The 20,565-nt window shown below is 37.0% G+C and overlaps 1 protein-coding gene across 3 annotated transcripts in view; it reads left to right on the top strand.

Moving 5' to 3' along the window:
• The window catches only part of KBTBD3 (kelch repeat and BTB domain containing 3), a 31,181-nt gene that overhangs the window by 905 nt on the left and 9,711 nt on the right, over nt 1-20,565 (top strand). For 2 of the 3 annotated variants that reach the window (XM_074216591.1, XM_074216592.1), the window contains exon 2: nt 18,301-18,545. In XM_074216591.1, the coding sequence (XP_074072692.1) occupies nt 18,325-18,545 (221 nt within the window). In that variant the 5' untranslated portion in view covers nt 18,301-18,324. Of the gene's footprint in view, nt 1-18,300; nt 18,546-18,651; nt 18,841-20,565 lie in introns of those variants that run through there. The other variant, XM_074216593.1, reaches the window with a different exon arrangement.

The following is a 20,565-nucleotide window of genomic DNA, read 5'->3' as shown; positions in this document are numbered from 1 at the left end:
GGAGGCCTCGGGGGAGGGCGAGGCCGGCCTTGGCCCGGGGTCTGGGGAAGGGAGCCTCCGGGCCGGGGGCGAGAGACTGGGGAGATGCCGGGGCGGCCTTGGGCCGGCCCTCGGAGTGCGCTGCTCCGCGAGAGGGCCACGTCCGCGCGTGAGCGGCCCTGCCGCCGGTGCTGCCCCCGGCCCTGGCCCAGGGAACTGGGCGCGCCGCCCAGCCAGCCACCCTGCGGTGCCAGCCGCGGCGCGAGCGGCGCCTCCCAGGCTTACGGCACCGCTCTGTGGGAGATAAATGACTCTTCCAGCAAAGAAACTCTTTTCTAAGAACTGCTTGTCATTTCTTTTGTCAATGAGCATTGTTTTAACTGCGGCAGCTACAGTGGTCCTGGCAAGTTCATCCATTTTCTTCTAAGTATTCTTTTTTTTTCTCCTGTCTAATTTTTTGTTTTTCTACTTAATCATCCCTTTTTTATATGAAATTGTTGTCATCTTCCTAAAATTCTCTTGAAAGCAGATTTTTGGGGGGGGCTAAATTTAAGGGTTCTGAAATGGATTACTCCTATGATGTAGAAGCGTGCAGATTTTTATTATTTAAAGAATATCCTGGGCAGCTGGGTGGGGCAGTAGATAGAGCACCTGTCCTGGAGTCAGGAGGACCTGAGTTTAAATCCGGCCTCAGACACTTTAATTACCTAGCTGTGTGACCTTGGGCAAGCCACTTCACCCCATTGCCTTGCAAAAACCTTAAAACAAGAAAAGAATATCCGAAGATGATCTCACACAACACCCCTTCACTCAATCATTCAGGAAATTAGTTAATGGTAGATTAGAACTAAAACTCCTTTCCTCTATAACCTCTCACTGCTTCATGACATATATGTATATATATAAAATAAAACTTTTGTTATGTACAAAGCATTTGGAGTAAATGGAGGGCGATAGAGATATGTGATATAATCCTCAAGTAATAGGAGACTTCCAGTAATCACAAACAAGTAAGCCACAGTAAGAGCTAAGACTATGTTAATTACCTTACTATATTAATATCAACTTATTATTAGGTTAATTTGATAATATATTAATGTGTCAAGACAGTCCATATCTTGCTTTTCACTTAAATGTGAAGGCAACCAGGTGGTACAGTGGATAAAGCACTAGTCCTGGGGTCAGGAGGACCAGAGTTCAAATTCAGGTTCAGTCACCTACCCCCTCCATGTGAAAAATGGTTCTCTATTTGAGAAGAGGAACACTTGCCCTTGGAGTCAAAAGGATAGGAGTTGATAGGAGCCTCAAGACACTTGACACTTAACTGGCTGTGTGACTTTAGGCAAGTCACTTAACCTTAATTGTCTCATATCCAGACCCACCTCTAGTAATCCTGATTTATATCTACTTAGCACAGCATCCCCTCACTCAGATCCAATTCATGTGCATCACCTCCCTGATGTCATAGTCCTCTTCAAGAATGAAGGACAAACATCATCCTCAGCTTGAGGAAGGAATTTTCACTTCTTTCCTCATCCCTCATTGACATCTTCCTGGAGAGAAAGTCAAATGAACCAAAGAATTTGCCCTAGCCAAGACGTGAGCCAGGCAAGAATTCAGTTAATGCTCTCATTTAATAATTGAACTTCCAAGAAGTGCAGGATCAGGGAGTCCCAACTGAGTGACTGATCCAATCAAGACACTACACCTTTGAAAGAGCATCAGGAGGGGCAGCTAGGTGGCATAGTGGATAAAGCACTGGCCTAAGAGTCAGGAGTACCTGGGTTCAAATCCAGTCTCAGACACTTAATAATTACACTTTATTACCTAGCTGTGTGGCCTTGGGCAAGCCACTTAACCTCGGTTGCCTTGCAAAAACCTTAAAAAAAAAGCATCAGAAGAGCACCTAGGAAAGGAAAAGAAATCAGAACCCTATAGTTCCAAAGGTATAAGTTGCCTTGATCATTCTGCCTCACCACTGGTAAACTTGAATTCCTTGTACCCTTATTCTTTCTACATCCTAACTGATTTGCTCTCATCATCTGCCTTTTCTCTTCCTATTCATATGCTGATTAATGCCACTGGAAAAAGTCGTATCACCCTGCTGACTAGATGCACTACACATTTATATTATGTAATCTTTACTGGACCTCACAGCTACATACCATTTCTTTAATGCTTTCTAATCAGCTCTCTATTATACTCCACCAAACAGCTGTTCCAAATATTCATTTTGACTCTCCTCAAAACTACCCACGATACCAATTCAGTCCTTCTCAACAAAGGCCTTGCTTTTTTACTTCCCTGAAAAAAATTAGGGTATCGTTTGGGGGGGGGGTCTTTTCTTTCCAGTTTTATACTTGAATCACTTCAGCATCATCCCTAATCTTGTCATTTCTCTAATCTGAGAGGATGAAGTTGCCCTTCGCCTAGACAGTGCAAACCCCTCTCCTTGTGTCCTTGTTCCCATCTCCTCCAAGGACTTAACTCTTGCATTATCATTTTCCTCCTAATTTCCAATTTCTTATCAACTGGCTCTTTCCCTCTTCCTTTATAAACATATTCATTTTTCCCCCATCCCTTAAGAAATCCTCACTTTATCCCATCTACCCCTCAAACTATGGTCCTATCTCCTCCCTTTCACAAATAAATTCCTGGGGGATGGGGGGGGGGAGAGGAGGGAAGCTGTTTGCCTGTACTTTCTCACCTCCTACTCACTTATCAAGCTTTTGAAATCTGGCTTGCTTGTTTGCCCACTCCCTGACTAAAATTGTTTTCTTAAAGGTCACCAGTGTTCTTCTTATTGCTAAATTCAATTGCTTTTTATCAGTCCTCTCATTTAAAAAAAAAATCTTCTAGACCTCTCTGGAATTCAACACTTGACACCTCTTTCTAGACACACTCTCCTGTCTGGGTCTTCATGACACTATCATAATTCTCTTGCTTACCTGTCAGACAATTTCTTCATTGATTCTTTTCAACTACATTATCCCTATCATACTATGGTAAACCCCAGGGATTTGTCCTTAGCCTTCATGTCTTCTTTTTCTACATGTTTTCTCAGGGATCAACTTCTTGCACTAATAATTTTCTTTTTTTCTTATCCTATCAATGGGCAAGTTTTAAAGATTATGCCTGCTTATCACCTTTCATATCCATTTCCTTTTCTTTATCTGTACTAGATCACCCCATTCCAGGCCCCCTATCACTTTTCCCCTAAACTCTTCATCTCCCTATAACCAGTCTCCCCTCTCCTCTAGTCAATCCCTACTCATGAAGTTTCAGTGACTCTCCACAATTTTTAGGATAAAATTAAAACTCCTCTGATTGGCATTTAAAAAACCCTTCTTTATATGTCCCCAGTCTATCTGTTTTGATTGATTAAACATTATTTTCCTTCACAAGCTCTAGGTTCTAGAAAAACTGACCTATTTGTTTTTTCCATCTCTAACTTCCAAGCTTCTGTTTATGATTCCTAGTTCTTTTCAAGTCATAACTCACATGCCACCTTCTTTCCTGATTCCTCTAGTTGTTAAGAATATTTACTATATATATCCTTATTAAGCTATCTATGAAATTGTCACATCCTCTCCTCTAATAGAATGAATCATACATTTGTAAGTGGAAGGATATCTAGAAGCCCTTAAGTCTCAGCCCTCAATTTTACAGATAAGGAAACTTACAGATAAGGAGACTGTTTCTATTCATTTTTATATTTGTATTTCCAGAATTTAACAAACATTAGTGATTGGTAGTTGAAAGGCACAATAGTAATTATATAATTAAAGCTTCTCATTTTACAGATGAAATTAAAGCCCCAAATGCCCTAGATCATAGTCTGATTGATGAAAGATACTGTTCTATATAATGAAAAAAAGGACTTGATTCAAGCCCAATTCTGAAAATTGTAGAATCATAAGATTTAGATTGGCAATTGACCTTAAAGACAATTTAGTTTAACCCCTTTTACAAATGAGGAAATTAAAGCCTTGGGGAGTTGGACTTCATCTAGAGTCACAAGTAATAAGGACCAAAGCTGGGATTCAAATCTCATTCTTCTGACTCCAAATTCTGTTTAGTTTCCAGATCTCAATCTTTGTTTTTACCTCTATTGCCACCCTCAAACTTGGAGACTTTGTTTTATATGTTGGTGTACCCTCAAATGTCCACAGTTTATCAACTTTTTCAGCAACTTACAGAAATGCCCTCCCCATTCACAAGTGTTACATCTCCCAAATACAGTTCTTCACCTGAGCATAACATACTATCCTTCATCTCTTTACCTCATCCCTCCTAAATCTGACTCACCAAATTCCTGATGTGCTACCCCTACCTGTTTTCCACCCTTCAAATTTTTAACCCATTCAGTTAAACTAGTTAATCAATTCAACCTTATATGATTCTCCATGATTTAGTTCTTTGCCCCTTGTGCTATCACCACTCATTCCTTTCCCATGTTTTTACCATCTGCCTTGTCCCCCTTCTACTTATATGTTGATGAATACCACAGGAGAAAATCATAGACCCTACTGACTAGATCCACTACACATTTATATTGTGTAATTTCATCTGGGTCCTCACTACTGCACACCAATCTTAAACTCTTCTCTATTCACCTCTACTATGTTCTTCACACCAGCTATTACTTACATTCTCTTCTTTCATCAGGTCACTTCTCCCACTTTGTCCATCTCTTTCTGTAGAAGACCCTGCTTCACTGAATTAATTGAGACCATACTTTGTGATTTCCCTGTTTTCTACAATTTCACTCTTTAAATCACCTTATCATCCAACTTTCTCTACTCCTTTGTTCAGAAGATTTTTTTTTTCAGTATCCACTAATGTTTTATGATTTTTACATGAGGATAAGTCAAAAAAAAAAATCTCTGGAATCTCCTCCACCTCTGAAATTCTTGGATTCATAAATAAAATTAAATTTAAGTAATACATACATAGTCCCTAATTATGAATAAGATATATTCCAAAAAAATTATAAATGGTAGTTCATAGACCAGTCAACAAAATCTAATTTCATTCATATAAACCTTAAATATGCAGTTACAACTAAAAATAGATGAAAAGCATCCCATTATAGTGGTATATTATAGTATTTTAACTATATACATTATTCCAGTTCTTATAGAAGCTTTCAGAAACTTCTCAGCTTAGCCATTCTCAGCTCTAAAATTCATAAGAAAATGTGAATAATTGATATTATATGAGTCTTTGATCAGATTGTGGAGAGAAAGAGCAAAAGAACACTGGAATATTTGCTTAGGTTATGGGAAGCTAACTTGGCACTAACTTACATCTCTCCCAGATTTAAATTTAACAGAGAAGTAACTGATCTGCTTTAGAAGAGGGAGTTTGCATTTAATGATGAATGCAGAGACCAAACAAAATCAAAAAGAATTTTAAAAAGGATTGAAAAATATTATCAAATATTTACTAGATTTCAAGTTTTCTGATAATCACTCGGAATACTAATACATTGAGAAACTTCCTGCCCTCAAATATTTTATATTCTTTTTTCCTAATTTTATTTTATTCCTTACCTTCAATACTTAAAATTTTGAGTTCTAAATTTTCTCCCTCTCACCCCTCCCCTACCATGAAAGACAAGAAATATGATATTGATATTGATTATTTATGAGAAATCTACAAATCATAGCCAAACATCAGTCACAATAAAAAAAAAAGGTAAAAAAAAAAGTTTAAAAAAGGATGCTTCAATTTGCATTTAGAGTTCATCATTTCTTTCTCTTGAGGTGGATAGCATTTTTCATCATGAGTCCTTTTAGAGTTGCCTTGGGGGCAGCTAGGTGGCATAGTGGATAGAGCACCGGCCCTGGAGTCAGGAGTTACCTGAGTTCAAATCCAGCCTCAGACATTTAATAATTACCTAGCTGTGTGGCCTTGGGCAAGCCACTTAACCCCATTGCGTTACAAAAAACCTAAAAATAAAAAATAAAAAAAAAATAGAGTTGCCTTGGATAATGAGGAGGGAAGTTAAGACTTTCATAATAGATCATTGCTACAATATTGCTGATACTGTATACAATGTTTTCCTGGTTCTATTCACTTCATTTTTCTATCAGTTCATATAAGTCTTAACATTTTTCTGAAGCCATCCTTCTCATCATTTCTTATTGCACCACAGTATTTTATCATGATCTTATATAGCTACTTGTTCAACCATACTCCAATTGATGGATATCGCCTTGATTACCAAATCTTCGCCATCACAAAAAAAAAACTGCTATAAATATTTTAGTACATATGTCTCATTCCTCTTTTTTGTCATCTCTTTGGGATGCAGTCCAAAGTATTTGCTGAATCAAAGGGTATGTACAATTTTATAACTTTTTTGGATATTTTCCAAATTATTCTCCAGAATACTTGGACCAGATCACAACTCCACCAATAGTCCATTAGTTTATCATATTTTTCTACATTTTTTCTAGCATTTGTCATTTTCAACTTCGATCAGAGAAAAGAAAGGGGGGGTACCGAAAGCTTCATTTACTTATTTCCTATTTATGCCTAGTCCCTGGCTAGTTTTCTTTGAATTGTATATAGAAAAATAAAAACTGTCTGAGATATTTAAAATACTGTGTAGCATTATACAATTGATGGCTTATAAAAAGCAGTACTCACTTTCATGCTCCTGCAGTATCCCCTGGATTACCTTTCATTGTAGAAAATCATTCACAGTAGTGATAATCATAAAAGTAATAATGCATTATTTTAATGATGATTTACAATTTTTATATTTGCATTATTTGAAGCATTACTGTTAAATTGAAATACAGCTATCAAAATATTTTTTTAAATACAAATCATTAACCCGAAGTTAAATACTTTTTGTGGTGTATCTTATACAAGATTAGATTTCTTTCAGTGTTTTAAGCTGAGGTCTTTTTTTTCCCCTCATTTAAAACATACCTTTCATTGTATTACATATTACTTGAAGTAAACCTTCTGAGCCAAGATAATAAAGGCAGTCTTAGGGAGAGGAGAAGTAATAGCATACCAGAGCTTGCTGCCACAAAGTAACAGGGACCCTCCTCAGTTTTAGGGCAGAAAAGAATGTGGTCCCTCATAAACCAAATCACAGGCTAGAAGAAAGGAGTAAATACCTTTCCTTAGATTGTACTACCTTAGAAGAGCTAAAAACTTTCAAGTCCCCAGAAGTATCTCTAAAAACAGCTTCATAAAACCCTCAGAAGTGTAGGACAGTGTGCCCTCTATCCTGGAAGCAGAGTCCTACTTTAGCAAAGAGTTAAAATCAAGTCATAGGCTAGGAAAACGAGCAAACAACAGTAAAAACTGACTATAGAAAGTTGCTATTATGACAAGGAAGATCAAAACACACTCAAAAGAAGATAACAAAATCAAAGGTCCATCAACCAAATCCTCCAAGAAAAATATGATTTGGTGTTAGGCCTTGGAAGAACTCACAAAGGATTTTGAAAATCAAGTAAGAAAAGTTGAGGAAAAGTTGAGAAGAGAAAATAGAATGATATTAAAAAAACATGAAAAGAGAGTCAACAGATTGGTAACTGAAAAAAAATTAAGACCTTGTTTCTCAAACAGAGAACTGAGTCAAATTTATAAAAAGAAAAGCCATTCCCCAACTGATAAATGACCAAAAGATATGAAGTTTTCAGATGAAATTATTAATAGCCATTCTCCAATTGATATATAATCAAAAGATATAAACAGTTTTTCAGATGAGATTATCAATACTACCTGTAACCATATAAAAATGTTCTAATTCACTATTGCTTGGAGAAATGCAAAGTAAAACAAATTCAAGTACTATCTTATATCTATTAGCTTGGTTAATAAGACAGAAAAGGAAAATGACAACTCTTGGAGGAGATGTAGGGAAAATGAGACATTAATGCACTGTTGATGGAGTGTAGAGCCTATCTATAGAGCAATTTGGAACTATGCCCAAAGGGCATAAAACTATGCATCATTCCTTTTTAACTTAGTAATACCACAACTAGGTTTGTATTCCAAAATCGATGAAAAACTGAAAAGGAAAACCAATATGTAAACAAAACTATTTATAGCAACTCTTTTCTGGTGGCAAGTAATTAGAAGGGGATGGCTGTCATTTGGAAAATGGATGAACAAATTGTTATAAGTGATTTTGATATAATACTATTCTGCTTTAAGAAATGATAAGCAGGGGCGGAGCCAAGATTGCCACAAGAAGGGATAGAGTCTTAGGAGCTCTCTGATAAAATTCATCAGCTAAGGACTCTAACTAAACTTTCGAGAGACAGAACCCACAAAGGGACCCAGTGAGGCAGTTCTCCTACTCAAGGTAACCTTGAAAAGAGCAGAAAGGCTCTGCTCCCCTGGGTCAGAGGAGTGGCCTACCAGAGAGGTGGCCTGCCAGAGCCAAAGAACCTCTGCCTCCCGGAGGCAGCCCCAGGGTGCTGGGAGTCTCAGCTCACAGCAGCGGGGGAGTCTCCTGAGCTGCACCCCGGGGAGCACTGGGCACAAAGTGGGGGAACAGCGGGGGACCTCTGCCAGAGCCAGGACATGGAGCCCAGCCCTCAGGGCACGCAGCAAGCAGCATGGTCTTTCCACAGCCCTGATCCAGGAAACAGAAGCACGTGGAGCAGGTAAGCAGGAGCCCCCAGGGCATGAGCCCATTGAGCTGAGGGAGGGGAGTGAAGAGAGACTGCAGAGCTCTGTCCTCTGCCCCTGGAACAGGACTCTGGGGCTCTGACCACATTCAGATCCTGATCGAAGTCTAGGCCCCCCAATAGAACAGCAGGGGCCCCCAGACCTCGGCCCCAAGGCAGAGGGGGTCGCTTATGGTCATTCACAGACCAGGTGGGAGGACAGAGCCTCACACACTGAGACCCTTGTGGGAGTGTCCCAAAAGCTCAGGAAGCACCCCCAAACCAGGCCCAGGCTGGGAAAATGAGCAAGCAAAGAAATAAAAGTAAGATTATTGAGAAATATTTTGCAAATGAGCCCAAGAAAGATCAAAATACTCAGTCTGAAGATGAGGAAGCACAAGCTCCTGCATCTAAAGACTACAAGAAAAACAGAAATTGGGCTCAGGCTATGACAGAGCTCAAAAAAGACTGAAAATCAAATGAGGGAGTTGGAAGAAAAACTGGGAAAAGAAAGGAGAGAGATGCAGGAAAAACATGAAAATGGAGTCAGCAGCTTAGTCAAGGAAATCCAAAAAAATGCTGAAGAAAATAGCATGCTAAAAACCAGCTTAGGTCAAATGGATAAAACAGTTCAAAAAGTTATTGAGGAGAAGAATGCTTTAAAAAGCAAAATTGGCCAGATGGAAAAAGAGATAAGAAAACTCTCTGAGGAGAACAAATCCTTCAGACAAAGAATAGAATTCAGGGAGATTGATGAATTTAACAGAAATCCGGAATCAATACTTCAAAACAAAAAAAAATGAAAAATTAGAAGAAAATGTGAAATATCTCATTGAAAAAACAACTGATATGGAAATCAGACTTAGGAAAGATAATTTAAAAATTATTGGAATACCTGAAAGTCATGATCAGAAAAAGAGCCTTGACATCATTTTCAAAGAATTACTACAGGAAAATTGCCCTGATATTCTAGAAGCAGAGGGAAAAATAGAAATGGAGAGAATCCACCGATCCCCCAGAGAAAGAGATCACAAAAAACCAACCCCTTGGAATATTATAACCAAGTTACAGAACTCCCAAGTCAAAGAGAAAATATTACAAGCAGCCAGAAGGACACAGTTCAAATATCGTGGAGCTGCAGTCAGGATCACACAGGACTTAGCAGCAGCTACATTGGAAGCTCATAGGGCTTGGAATGCAATATACCGGAAGGCAAAAGAGCTTAGAATGCAGCCAAGAATGAACTACCCAGCAAGGCTGAATGTCCTCCTCCAGGGAAAAAGATGGACTTTCAATGAACCAGGGAAATTTCAAATGTTCCTTTTGGAATGGCCAGAGCTGAACAGAAGGTTTGATCTTCAGATACAGGACTCAGGTAAAGCATGGAGATTGGAGGAGAGGGGGGAAATATGAGGGACTTAATGAGGATGAACTGCATGTATAGAAAAATGACACTGATAATACTCATATGAACCTTCTCAGTTAATAGAGCAGGTAGAGAGAGCTTTTATAGTTGAAGCACAGGAGAAAGCTGAATTCGAAGATAAAATATGGTGTAAAAATGGGGTCAATAGAAAAAAGGGAAATGGAATGGGAGAAAGAAAGAGGGGGAATAGTCCAAGATATTTCACATAAGATTTTTTTTTATTACAATGAGCTATTGCAATGATATGGAAGTGGGGAGGCAAGGGGGAAATGAGGGAACCTTTGCTCTCATCAGAGATGGCTAGGAAATGAAACAGCATATATACTCAATGGGGTATAGACATCTGGAGTAAGGAGCGGGGAGCAGGGGGAAGGGGTGGGGATGTGAATAAAGGAGGAGAGGATGGACCATGGGGGGAGAGTGGCCATATATAATACATTTTCTTTCTTACTTCTTGCAAGGGTCTGGGATTGGAAGGCCTGCCCAGGACCACAGGGCCAAGTGGATTCTGGGCCTAAGGGGTGGTATGGGGGCTCAGGGCTTCTTGGCCCCAGGACCAGGGATCTGTCTGCAGCGCCACTCAGCGACCCTACAGCAGAGTCAGAGTGAAAGGAGAGAGAAAATAGAGTACATGGTAGTGGAGAAATAAGAAAGGAGGGAGTTGCGATCAGCAATGGCAACAGTGGAAAAATGTGGAAATAACTTTTGTGATGGACTTATCATCAAGAATGCGATCCACCCATGACAGAGTTGTTGGTGTTGGAACAAAGACTCAAGGGCATTTTTTGTTATTATTATTTGGGGGAGGGTGCAGGGCAAGTGGGGCTGGGTGGCCTGCCTGGGGCCACATAGCAGGGTGATCTTTGGGTGTCTGGGGCCGGATTTGGACCCAGGTGCTCCTGGCTCAAGGGCCAATGCTCTGCCTGCCACCCAGCCACCCCTACTATTATTACTATTTTATTTTATTTTGGGTCTTTTTTTCTTTCTTTTTTTTAGTTTTTGCAGGGCAGTGGGGATCAGGTGGGTTGCATGTCACACGGCTGGGTGATTGTTGGGTTTACGAGGCTGGATATGGACTCAGATGCTCCAGGGCTGGTGCTTCGTCCATTGCGCCACCTGGCCATACCTACAATTATTACTATTTTTTTTTATTTTAATTTTTTTCTCTCCCCTTTAATTTTTTCGCCCAAGCAAGTCTATTCATGGGGGAGGAGGGGTATTTTGTTTACTTGTAAACAAGAATATTTTATTAATGTAAAAAAAATTTTGTACAAAATGAGAATAAAAAATAAATTTAAAAAAAAGAAAGAAATGATAAGCAGAATGCTCTCTGAAAAATCTAGAAAAATTTTCATGAGCTGATGCAAAGTCAAACATACTGTGTTCAAAGTAACAGCACTATTGCCGGATGATCAGCTATGAAAGACAGCCTTTCGCAGCAATTCTGTGACCCAAGACAGCTCTGAATGACTTATAATAAAGAATATTATCCATCCTCAGAGAAAGAGCTGATGGATGTTTGAATATAGATTAAAACAAACTTTTTTTTTGGTTTTCTTTTTGCAAGGCAGTGTGGTTAAGTGACTTGCCCAAAGTCACACAGCTAGGTAATTATTAAGTGTCTGAAGTCAGATGTGAATTCAGATCCTCCTGACTGCAGGGCCAGTGCTCCATCCATTGCACCATCTAGCTGCCCCACATCCTTTTTCTTTTGCATTATTTTTCTTGAGGTTTCTTTTTTTTTAGGGGGAGGAGGTCTATATTTTCTTTCACAACATGAATATTATGAACATTTTTTGCATGGATCATTTATAGCCGATATAAAATTGCTTGCTTTCTTAATGATAGGGACTATGGTGTGAGGAAGGAAGAGAATTTTGAACTCAAAATTTTAAAAATGAATGTAAAAAATTGTTTTTACTTGTAACTGGGGAAAATAAATTAATAAACAAGTAAATAAAAAAAACAGAAAAAAGTATGCATTTGAGGTAAGCATTTATCCTTTAAGTTTTTAAGATACCCATTCATCTAATTTGAATTTCTGATAACAGCTACAGAAATGCTTGCCTTTATGAACTACCTTAATATACCTTATTTTCCATAGACTGTTGTTTATTATACTCTGCTCACTTTTCTATTTCATTGAATGAAGTCAATCTGAAAAATACCATTTGATGTTTGCATGGCCATGAAACCAGCATTCAAACTTAAGACAGAAGAATCTAAAGTAATTATAAATTTCAGGATAATTTAGACTTCACTTAAATTGCATTTCTGAGTTTTCAAGTTTTAAAGCATTAAGAGAAATTGATCCTGAAAAAATAACTGTACAACACAACTTATTTCTCTGTTTTAACATGCTATTCTTAGCATCTGGAGGCAGAAAGAGAATGAAACAAACAAAAAAAAAAACAAGAAATATAGATTAAATATACATATATGCTTACATAATTGTAAGAATATGTAAACACACATTGCTATATATGCTATATATACATATTACATATCTATATATGTGTATATATATATGTGTGTGTATATATATATATATATATATATATATATATATATATATACAAATTATTTCACCATCTAGTTGATTCTTTAAGGAAAAAAAAAACACTTAATCTAAGTTGCCATGATGGATGAAGTGGGCTAAGCTAGGCACATTCCCCTACTGTCTCACGAGAAGAAAGCTATCAATTTATTAACTAATAGCTAGGAGAGTACATGTCATGAGGTGGCACTATATCAGACTACCAGCCAGAGGGCCCTCCTTTCTAATTACTCCCAGGATATGAGCTCTGCAGGACTTATGAGTCATCATTGGTGATCTCATAATCGTAAACCTAAATATTTAAAGGAATCATTTTTAAATATATTGAAAATTGAGTCAAATTTATAAGAATATAAGTCCCCAATTGATAAAATCAAAAGATATGAACAGGCAGTTTTCAATAAAGAAATTAAGCTTTCTATAAGTCATGAAAAAAATGCTCAAAATCATTATTGATTAGAGAAATGCAAATTAGAATAACTGAGGTATACTTCATATCTATCAGATTAACTAACATGGCAGAAAAGGAAAATGATCAATGCTAGAGGGGATGTGGGAAACCTGGAATACTAATATAGTGTTGGAGTTGTGAACTGATCCAACTATTCTGGAGAACAATTTGGAACTATGCCCAAAGGGCAATAAAATTGTGCATAGCCATCTGTCTATTTCCCAAAGAGATCACACAAAAGAGGGAAATCTCATATGTACAAAAGTATTCATAACAGCTCTTTTTGTAGTGACATGATGGATGTTTGAATATAGATTAAAGCATCCTTTTTGTTGGTTTTCTTTTTGCAAGGTGATGTGGTGAAGTGACTTGCCCAAGGTCACACAGCTAGGTCATTATTATGTGTCTGAGGTTCAAATTTGAACTCAGATCCTCCTGACTGACCTGAGGGTGGTATATGATGAGTAGAGAGAAGGAAACAAATATAAGAGGGAGAATTGATAGTTCTTGGCAACTTACATGACAAAGAATTGGAAACTGAGGGACGCTAATCAGTTGAGTGGCTGAACAAATTATGGTATTATGAATATGATGGAGTTCATTGTTCTATAAGAAATCATGAGCAGATAGATTAGAGAAAAATTTGGAAAGACTTATCTGATGCTGAGTAAAGTCAGCAAAAGATCATTGTACACCTTAATAGCAACATTGTATGATAATCAGCTATGATAGATTTAGTTCTTCTTGGCAATACAGTGATCAAAGACAATTCTAAAAGTCTTGTGATAGAAAATACAATCCATATCCAGAGAACTAAGTATGGAGCCTGAATACAGCATTGAAATGGTATTGAAAGCATTCCATTTTTACTTTTCAAAATTTGTTGTATATTTTTTTATTTCTCATGGTTTTTCCCTATGTTCTGTTTCTTCTTTCACAACATGACTAATATGGACATATGTTTAACATGATTGTGGGGATCCAGCCTCCGCGGGGTCCTTGGAACCTGAAAGGAGTGATAGAGTCGGCAAAATGAGTTGAATCAACAAAGGGGTAAAGGCAGGAGCAGGTTGACTGACTGTCAGCTGCTTGGATTTATTTTTATAGTCTCAGAATCATGTATGCTTCAAGCAATCAAGCTAACATCATTTTCTTGGTTACAAAAGTGTACAATTTTCATCATCAGTTATATAATTCATGTGGTTACACGTTTTAATCATGTGATTACAAGTTTAATTAATAATCATATAGTTAATTGATTTCTTATCCCTACTCAGACCATGATGACCTCAACCTGTCTGTTACCTTATTTATTACTACATTGTATAATTGTTAGTTCATTTAAAGTTATTAATTAAGCAATTCTTTTAATGGAAAGTTTTTTATATTTTCTGTGTAAGTAATGTTTTTCAATACACTTCCTTAACAATCTATAGTGAGGCTCTTTATGCTTGTCCACCCATCCATTAACTCTTACAATAACCAATTTTTCTTTCAGGCCTTGTTGGTAGAAGCCACAGTTTCTGTGACTTTTTTATTATTTCCCATGAAACTAAGGCTGCTAGAGTTCACATGTTGGTCACCTGTACTAACTATTTTCTCACTATTAATTTCCCTGGAATTTTATCTGACCCATCTTGTATCTGTTTTCCCTGTATATATTCTGACATCTCCTTGGAATTCTCAGTGTTGGGTTTTCCAGAGATTTCATAATGTTGAAGCCTTTTGTAAGCCTTAGGGAGAGGCAGCTCTGTTAAATTTGGGCAAAGTTTACAATCTGTTTTATTCAAGCAATTTTTCTGAAATCCTTCCTTTATAGTCATTCCACTATTAGGGTGAGTAAATATTGCAATCAATAATAAATCTATAAATATTGGTATGCATGAAATCCCTATATATATTGAAGAAGGAAATGTTGTTCCATCAGGCAGTGTGACTGCCTTGAGTCTTCTTGCTGTGACTGTGTCAAACAGCTTAGAGACCCTGGCTCCCAACACATGATTGTACATATCTAACCCTGTATCAGTTTATTTGCTGTCTTGGGGAGGGAGGGAGAAAAAAAATGTAAAAATCTTACAAAACATTAATATTAAAAACTATGTTTACATGTAATTGAGAAAAAATAAAAACATGAAGAAAAATAGAAAAAAGTAGTAGACATATATATACATGTATATATATACATATATGACTATAAATGTATAACTAGGTATTTGATCTGGAATTCTAGAATTAGTAAAAGGAAGAAAATTTCTCATATCTACATTGGGTTCCTTCCCTATATTTAATAAATTTCCTATTCCCATTTCATTCACAAGACTTAGATGATTTTCTTTTTTATGTTTATGTGTGTTATGACTATGCATTGAGATAACAAGTTACAACAGGGATCATAGTAGGAATTATAAGAAAAAAACTTAATAGCAAAACTGGGGGAAAAAGCCTGCTTTGTCACATTGACTCCTTTACCCCCACAACACCTCAGTAATGGTAATTATGGGAAATGAAGAAGAAAAAGGAAAGTATAAGCTTTGTAAAGATTGGAATGCCCTCATTTTGTATGTATCCTGGATCCTTCACATCATATGTGATAATTGTTGTTTGTCTTGCCTTCTCGAAGACCTGTTGATCAATGAAGTGATGCCCTGATGACAAAGACATGAATTGGACTTGAGTGGGGGGGGGGGGAGGCTACTTGCATCAGCCCCACTTCCTCCTCTGGAGTCGTCTTGAATTCAGAACTCACTGAGTCAGTAAATGTCTCAGCAATCACTTAGAGGAAATAGAGGGGAAACCCTGGGATTCAGAACCTTTTGGTCTTACTCTTTAACAGAGATGTTCCACCTTCATCAGCCAGTCTCATGCTTCTTTCCTTGATTTTGTCTCCACCATTCTGCTTTGCTTGCTTATTCTGTAGACTGTCCATTAACACAGTCCTCTAAAACATGCCCCAGCTCCTCTTGCTGTGCCTACAATACTGCAGCAGCAGCAATGATAAAGAGCCACAACTGTGGGATTCTTTGCCCAGCCACCAGCTCTCAAAAACCTTTCGATCCCACCCCAATAAAGTGAATAACATGGTGGCATGGACTTCTAAATTAGAGCATCTAAGCTTCCAAGTTCCCCACCACATGGAAGGAATGAAATACAATGGCAGTTGGCCAGTTTCTGTCAACCCAAAAACCCCCAACAATCTTGAGTCAAGCAAGGCTGAGATTTTGTACTGCTGGCAAAAATCTTACCTTTCCTCTTGTGCTAACCTGTGGCTTCCTTCTGGACCCAAGAGATGATCAGTGGATTCTATTTTTACTTTCATGCAAAGTCTGGAAGTTGGAGGAAAGAGGGTTGTTTAGGGACACTAACTTTCAGAAACTATTTCATGTAGAAAGTGCCATTTGAGCTGAAATTGCAAGGAATCTCAAGATTATAAGATTTGGAGATGCAAAAATGTATGCCCTGTAAGTAGATACAATCTGTGTAAATATATGAATGTGGTGGGTAAAATATCATCTATAAGGAACCACTAGAGGACTGGTTTGGCAGGACCACAGAATGTATGAAGGGACATAATGTCTAATAATCCTGGAAAGTTTGGTTGGAACCAGTTCTTAAAGAACTTTAAATGTCAGAGTGGTCCTTACTTGATTCTAGTGATAATTAAAGAGTGCTATATGGTTTGTGGTTTTTTTTTTAAGCAAGAGAATGACATGGTCATATCTATGCCTTTGGAAAACTATTTTTGAGGCCCTGTGCAGAGGACCATTTATAATGAATAAAGATAAGGCAGGAAGATTATTTAGGAGGCTATTGCAATTGTCCAGTCAAGAGGTGCTGAGGGCCTGAGGGTGGTATAGAATGAGTAGAGAGAAGGGAACAAATATAAGAGGGAGAATTGACAGTTCTTGACAACTTACTCTATATTGGATGAGTAGGAATAAGAAGTCAAAAATCACACCTAGGTTACTGGAAGAATAGTAGTGCCCTCACTTTAAATAGAGAAATGTATAAGTAATGTATTGTGAGGAAAATATCTTAAATTCTGTTTTAGATACCTTGAGTTTGAGATGATTATAGGATATTCAGTTTGAAATTGAATAGAATGATGAGTAAGATGAAGTCAGTCAGGTAGATGACTAACCAAAAGAGTTCAGGATATACAATCCCAGAAAAGAGTATCCAGGAAGTCAATTGTATCAAATGAAGATTTGGTATGAAGTTATCCTTAAAGAATTTGGAGAGAGAAAGATATTTCAGTTGAGCAATGAAGTCAGGAGTCAGGGGCAAAGGAATAAGGTGTGAATGGGAAAAAAGAAAATAGGGACAAACCCAGACAACTCCTTTTAGGAGTTTGGCTGTGAAAGAGAAGAGAAATAATTAGGATGATAAACTTTGGAAATGGTCACATAAAATGAGGATTTTTAACTATGCAAAGACCTAAACAGTTTGAAGTCTGGGCAATAGATAGAGATTGAAGATCAGAGAGAACAAGGATGATTATTGGGGCTGTCCACAAGAGGAAATGAGATCAAGGGTACAATGGAGGAGTTGATGTTAGAGAAGGGCCACCTTTCCATTGGAGATTAGTAAATTAGTAGAGAATGGAGGTTGATATCAAGACATGTTTAAGGAAATAATATGGAATAAGAATAATAATAGAGCTTTTAAGTTTATAAAGTGCTTTCCAGGCATCTCATTTTACCTTTACAATAATTATGGAAGGTTGGTTGTTACTATTTCTAGTTTACAGATGAGGAAAGTTAAGTGACTTAACTTTACTAATTATTCAACTAGAAAGTATCATAGACAGACTTGAATTCAGAAAGTCAACCTGACTGCAGGTACCCTATCTACTATGCCACCTAGTTTTCTTTGTGCATTCCATACATATCAAAACTATTTTTAAGATGAATATATAGTTATCTTTAACCTTCCAGAAAAGGAAGCTTTGCTATCTCTGCATGTTCAATTTTCATTGTTAGAATAATACTAAAATGCAATATGTGTGCAAACTAGTGCTTTGAATGTAAATGTTAATTTTTTTAACTGGTATGTTAATATTTTAGAAAAATTAAAATCCTGGAGTTTTACAATTAAACTATTAATATACTCCTCAGTTCTGTTGTTAGTCTGAAGCACTTTTCATGCAACTAAAAGTAAGTAACAAAAGAAAAAAGAAAAAAGTAACAAATATTAACTTGAGGTATTTTATCATGGAAATTAATCAACTTTTTTTCCTTTTTAGTTCTAAGAACTACTTACATTTGCCATGGATAGCTCCCAGGATTCTCTTAGATGGTCCATGTGTAATGGAATTCCACCTGATAAGAAAAGCAACTCTCTTGTCACTGAAGAACATGGGCAGCGTATTTTAAATGTATTGCAGAATTTTAGAGAGAAGAATGTCTTTTATGATTTTAAGATAATTGTAAAAGATGAAATAATCCCATGCCATCGTTGTGTGTTAGCAGCATGCAGTGACTTTTTCAGGTAAATAGTTTCTTTGTGATTCAAATTTCAAATTCTAGGTAATATTGGTAATTCATATTTTAAAGTTGACAGTTCATGTTTTAAATATATCCTCTTTTCATTATAGGATGATTTATTTCTTGATAATTTGTGTTCCTTGAAAAAAAAAAAGACTTCCACAGGTGGAATCAAGGTTAAAAATGCAGCATCTGCCATCTTTAATAGGAAGTGCAAGACCATGTTTATTAAAAGTGATTATGTCTTCCTAATTCCTAAATGTGAAATTCTGCCAGCTGCCAACAGATGCTGTTAGAGGGTATGTAAATCAGATAGGATTTCCTCAGGCATTGGCAAATGAACAAAACATGACTTAATACACAATCCAGTTGCTTATCCCTTTTCTAGCAAAATAAAATTCTACTGAAATTATGTTTAATTTGCATATCTCAGAAAATGGAATCAATCCTGAATTCTCATTTATTTAACCTACTTTGAATTAAAGTTAATATTTTTATTTCAACAATTTGATTTTCCTTTCTTTTTTTTAATGTTCAAGTTAGTTAATGGTTTGTTGATTTTGTTCATCTTTTTAAAAAATAAGCCCTTTAACTTTTTTCAATTATTATAATTTTCCAGTTTCTCTATTCCTCTTTAAATTTTTGAGATTTCTTCCATTAGCTACATACAAGAGAGGAATATATGAAAGAGCTATATGGAGTAGAATTCAAGGGCCAGCATGTGAAGACAAGAAGACTGGGTTTAAGTCCTGCCTCTGACACCTACTGGCTTTGTGACTGGGGAAATCAGTTAACCTTTTCATATCCTAAACATCTCTCTAAGGCTATAAATTGATGATAAGGTACCAAACTACATTGGTCTAAGTAGTTTCCTCAATAGAAAGTTCCTTATACCGATGGAATAACAGTTCCAGTTTAATCCTTTTCACCAAACACATATCCATATATGTTTATAAATACCTTTCAGATCAGCTTGGCGTCTGTTTGGTTTTCATATCCAAATCTGAACTTAAATCTCCCTGAAATTCCTCTTCCTGCCCCATTTCACTGCCTGATCTCAAGCACTTTATTCTCAGTTTTGTTTGTTTTAAACTCAAATAAGAGTGGAATGCCTAATCCTTTCCCCTCCCAAATATATTTTTGTCTCAGTGATACTCATTTGTAACACCCTCTTGTAAAATGCATTGTTTTCATTCTATCTCCTATCCTATTCCCTAGAATCTCTTCTCTAGAATGCTATCTTGGTGCAGTCATAGGATGTATTAGGAAGTGTTTCATCATTCTAATCTAGAGGTCTAACACTATTCTTTTCACCCATTATATATCCATCTTCAGGTCATACAAATCTTCCTTTGAATTTATGAATTGCTGTACTACCTTCTGTGAACCTTGCCATTCTGTGTAGTCAACCACTTCCTCTCTCCTATAATAAAAATTAGTACCAAGATGCATGCCCTGTTTTGTAGAAACTGATTTTCCTAAATACCCACACACCTCTGTGGGGTTGCTATATGCTGTTCTTCCTCACCTGCTGCATCCAATCAGTTCTGGAGTTGATTGTTTCTGTTTCCACACATCTCCCCAGTCCTTTTCCTCTCTTCTTCCCCATTTAGACCATCTGAATACAGGTCTTTTAATACCATCTACCTGAATGCTTTTAAAAAACCATTTTTACTAGTCTTTCTTCTTACTCTTAATTTCTTTCCATGTTAATCTGTCTTTCGTGCTAGATCCAGAATAATCTTTATTGAAGAATTTTATCATGTTTTTCTTGGACTGCAAAATTTTTAAGGATCTCCTCTGTTGCCTATGGAGTAAAGTTTCAGTGACTATATGTGGCATATGGCATTTGTAATCAGGCCCCCTAGCTTTCTGGCTTCATTACATAATCCTACCTTCTCTCTACATTCTAGTGAAATAGTCAACAAATATTTATGAAGCACTTACTATATACTCCAAAGGCAACTCTTTTCTCTCTTTATTGTTCTACCTCTACTCTGTCACTACTCCAAAGGAGGGGAGAA

The sequence above is a fragment of the Macrotis lagotis genome, chromosome 1 (assembly GCF_037893015.1).
Source record: "Macrotis lagotis isolate mMagLag1 chromosome 1, bilby.v1.9.chrom.fasta, whole genome shotgun sequence".
NCBI classification, from domain to species: Eukaryota; Metazoa; Chordata; class Mammalia; order Peramelemorphia; family Peramelidae; genus Macrotis; species Macrotis lagotis.
This window is presented reverse-complemented; position numbering and strand designations above follow the sequence as displayed.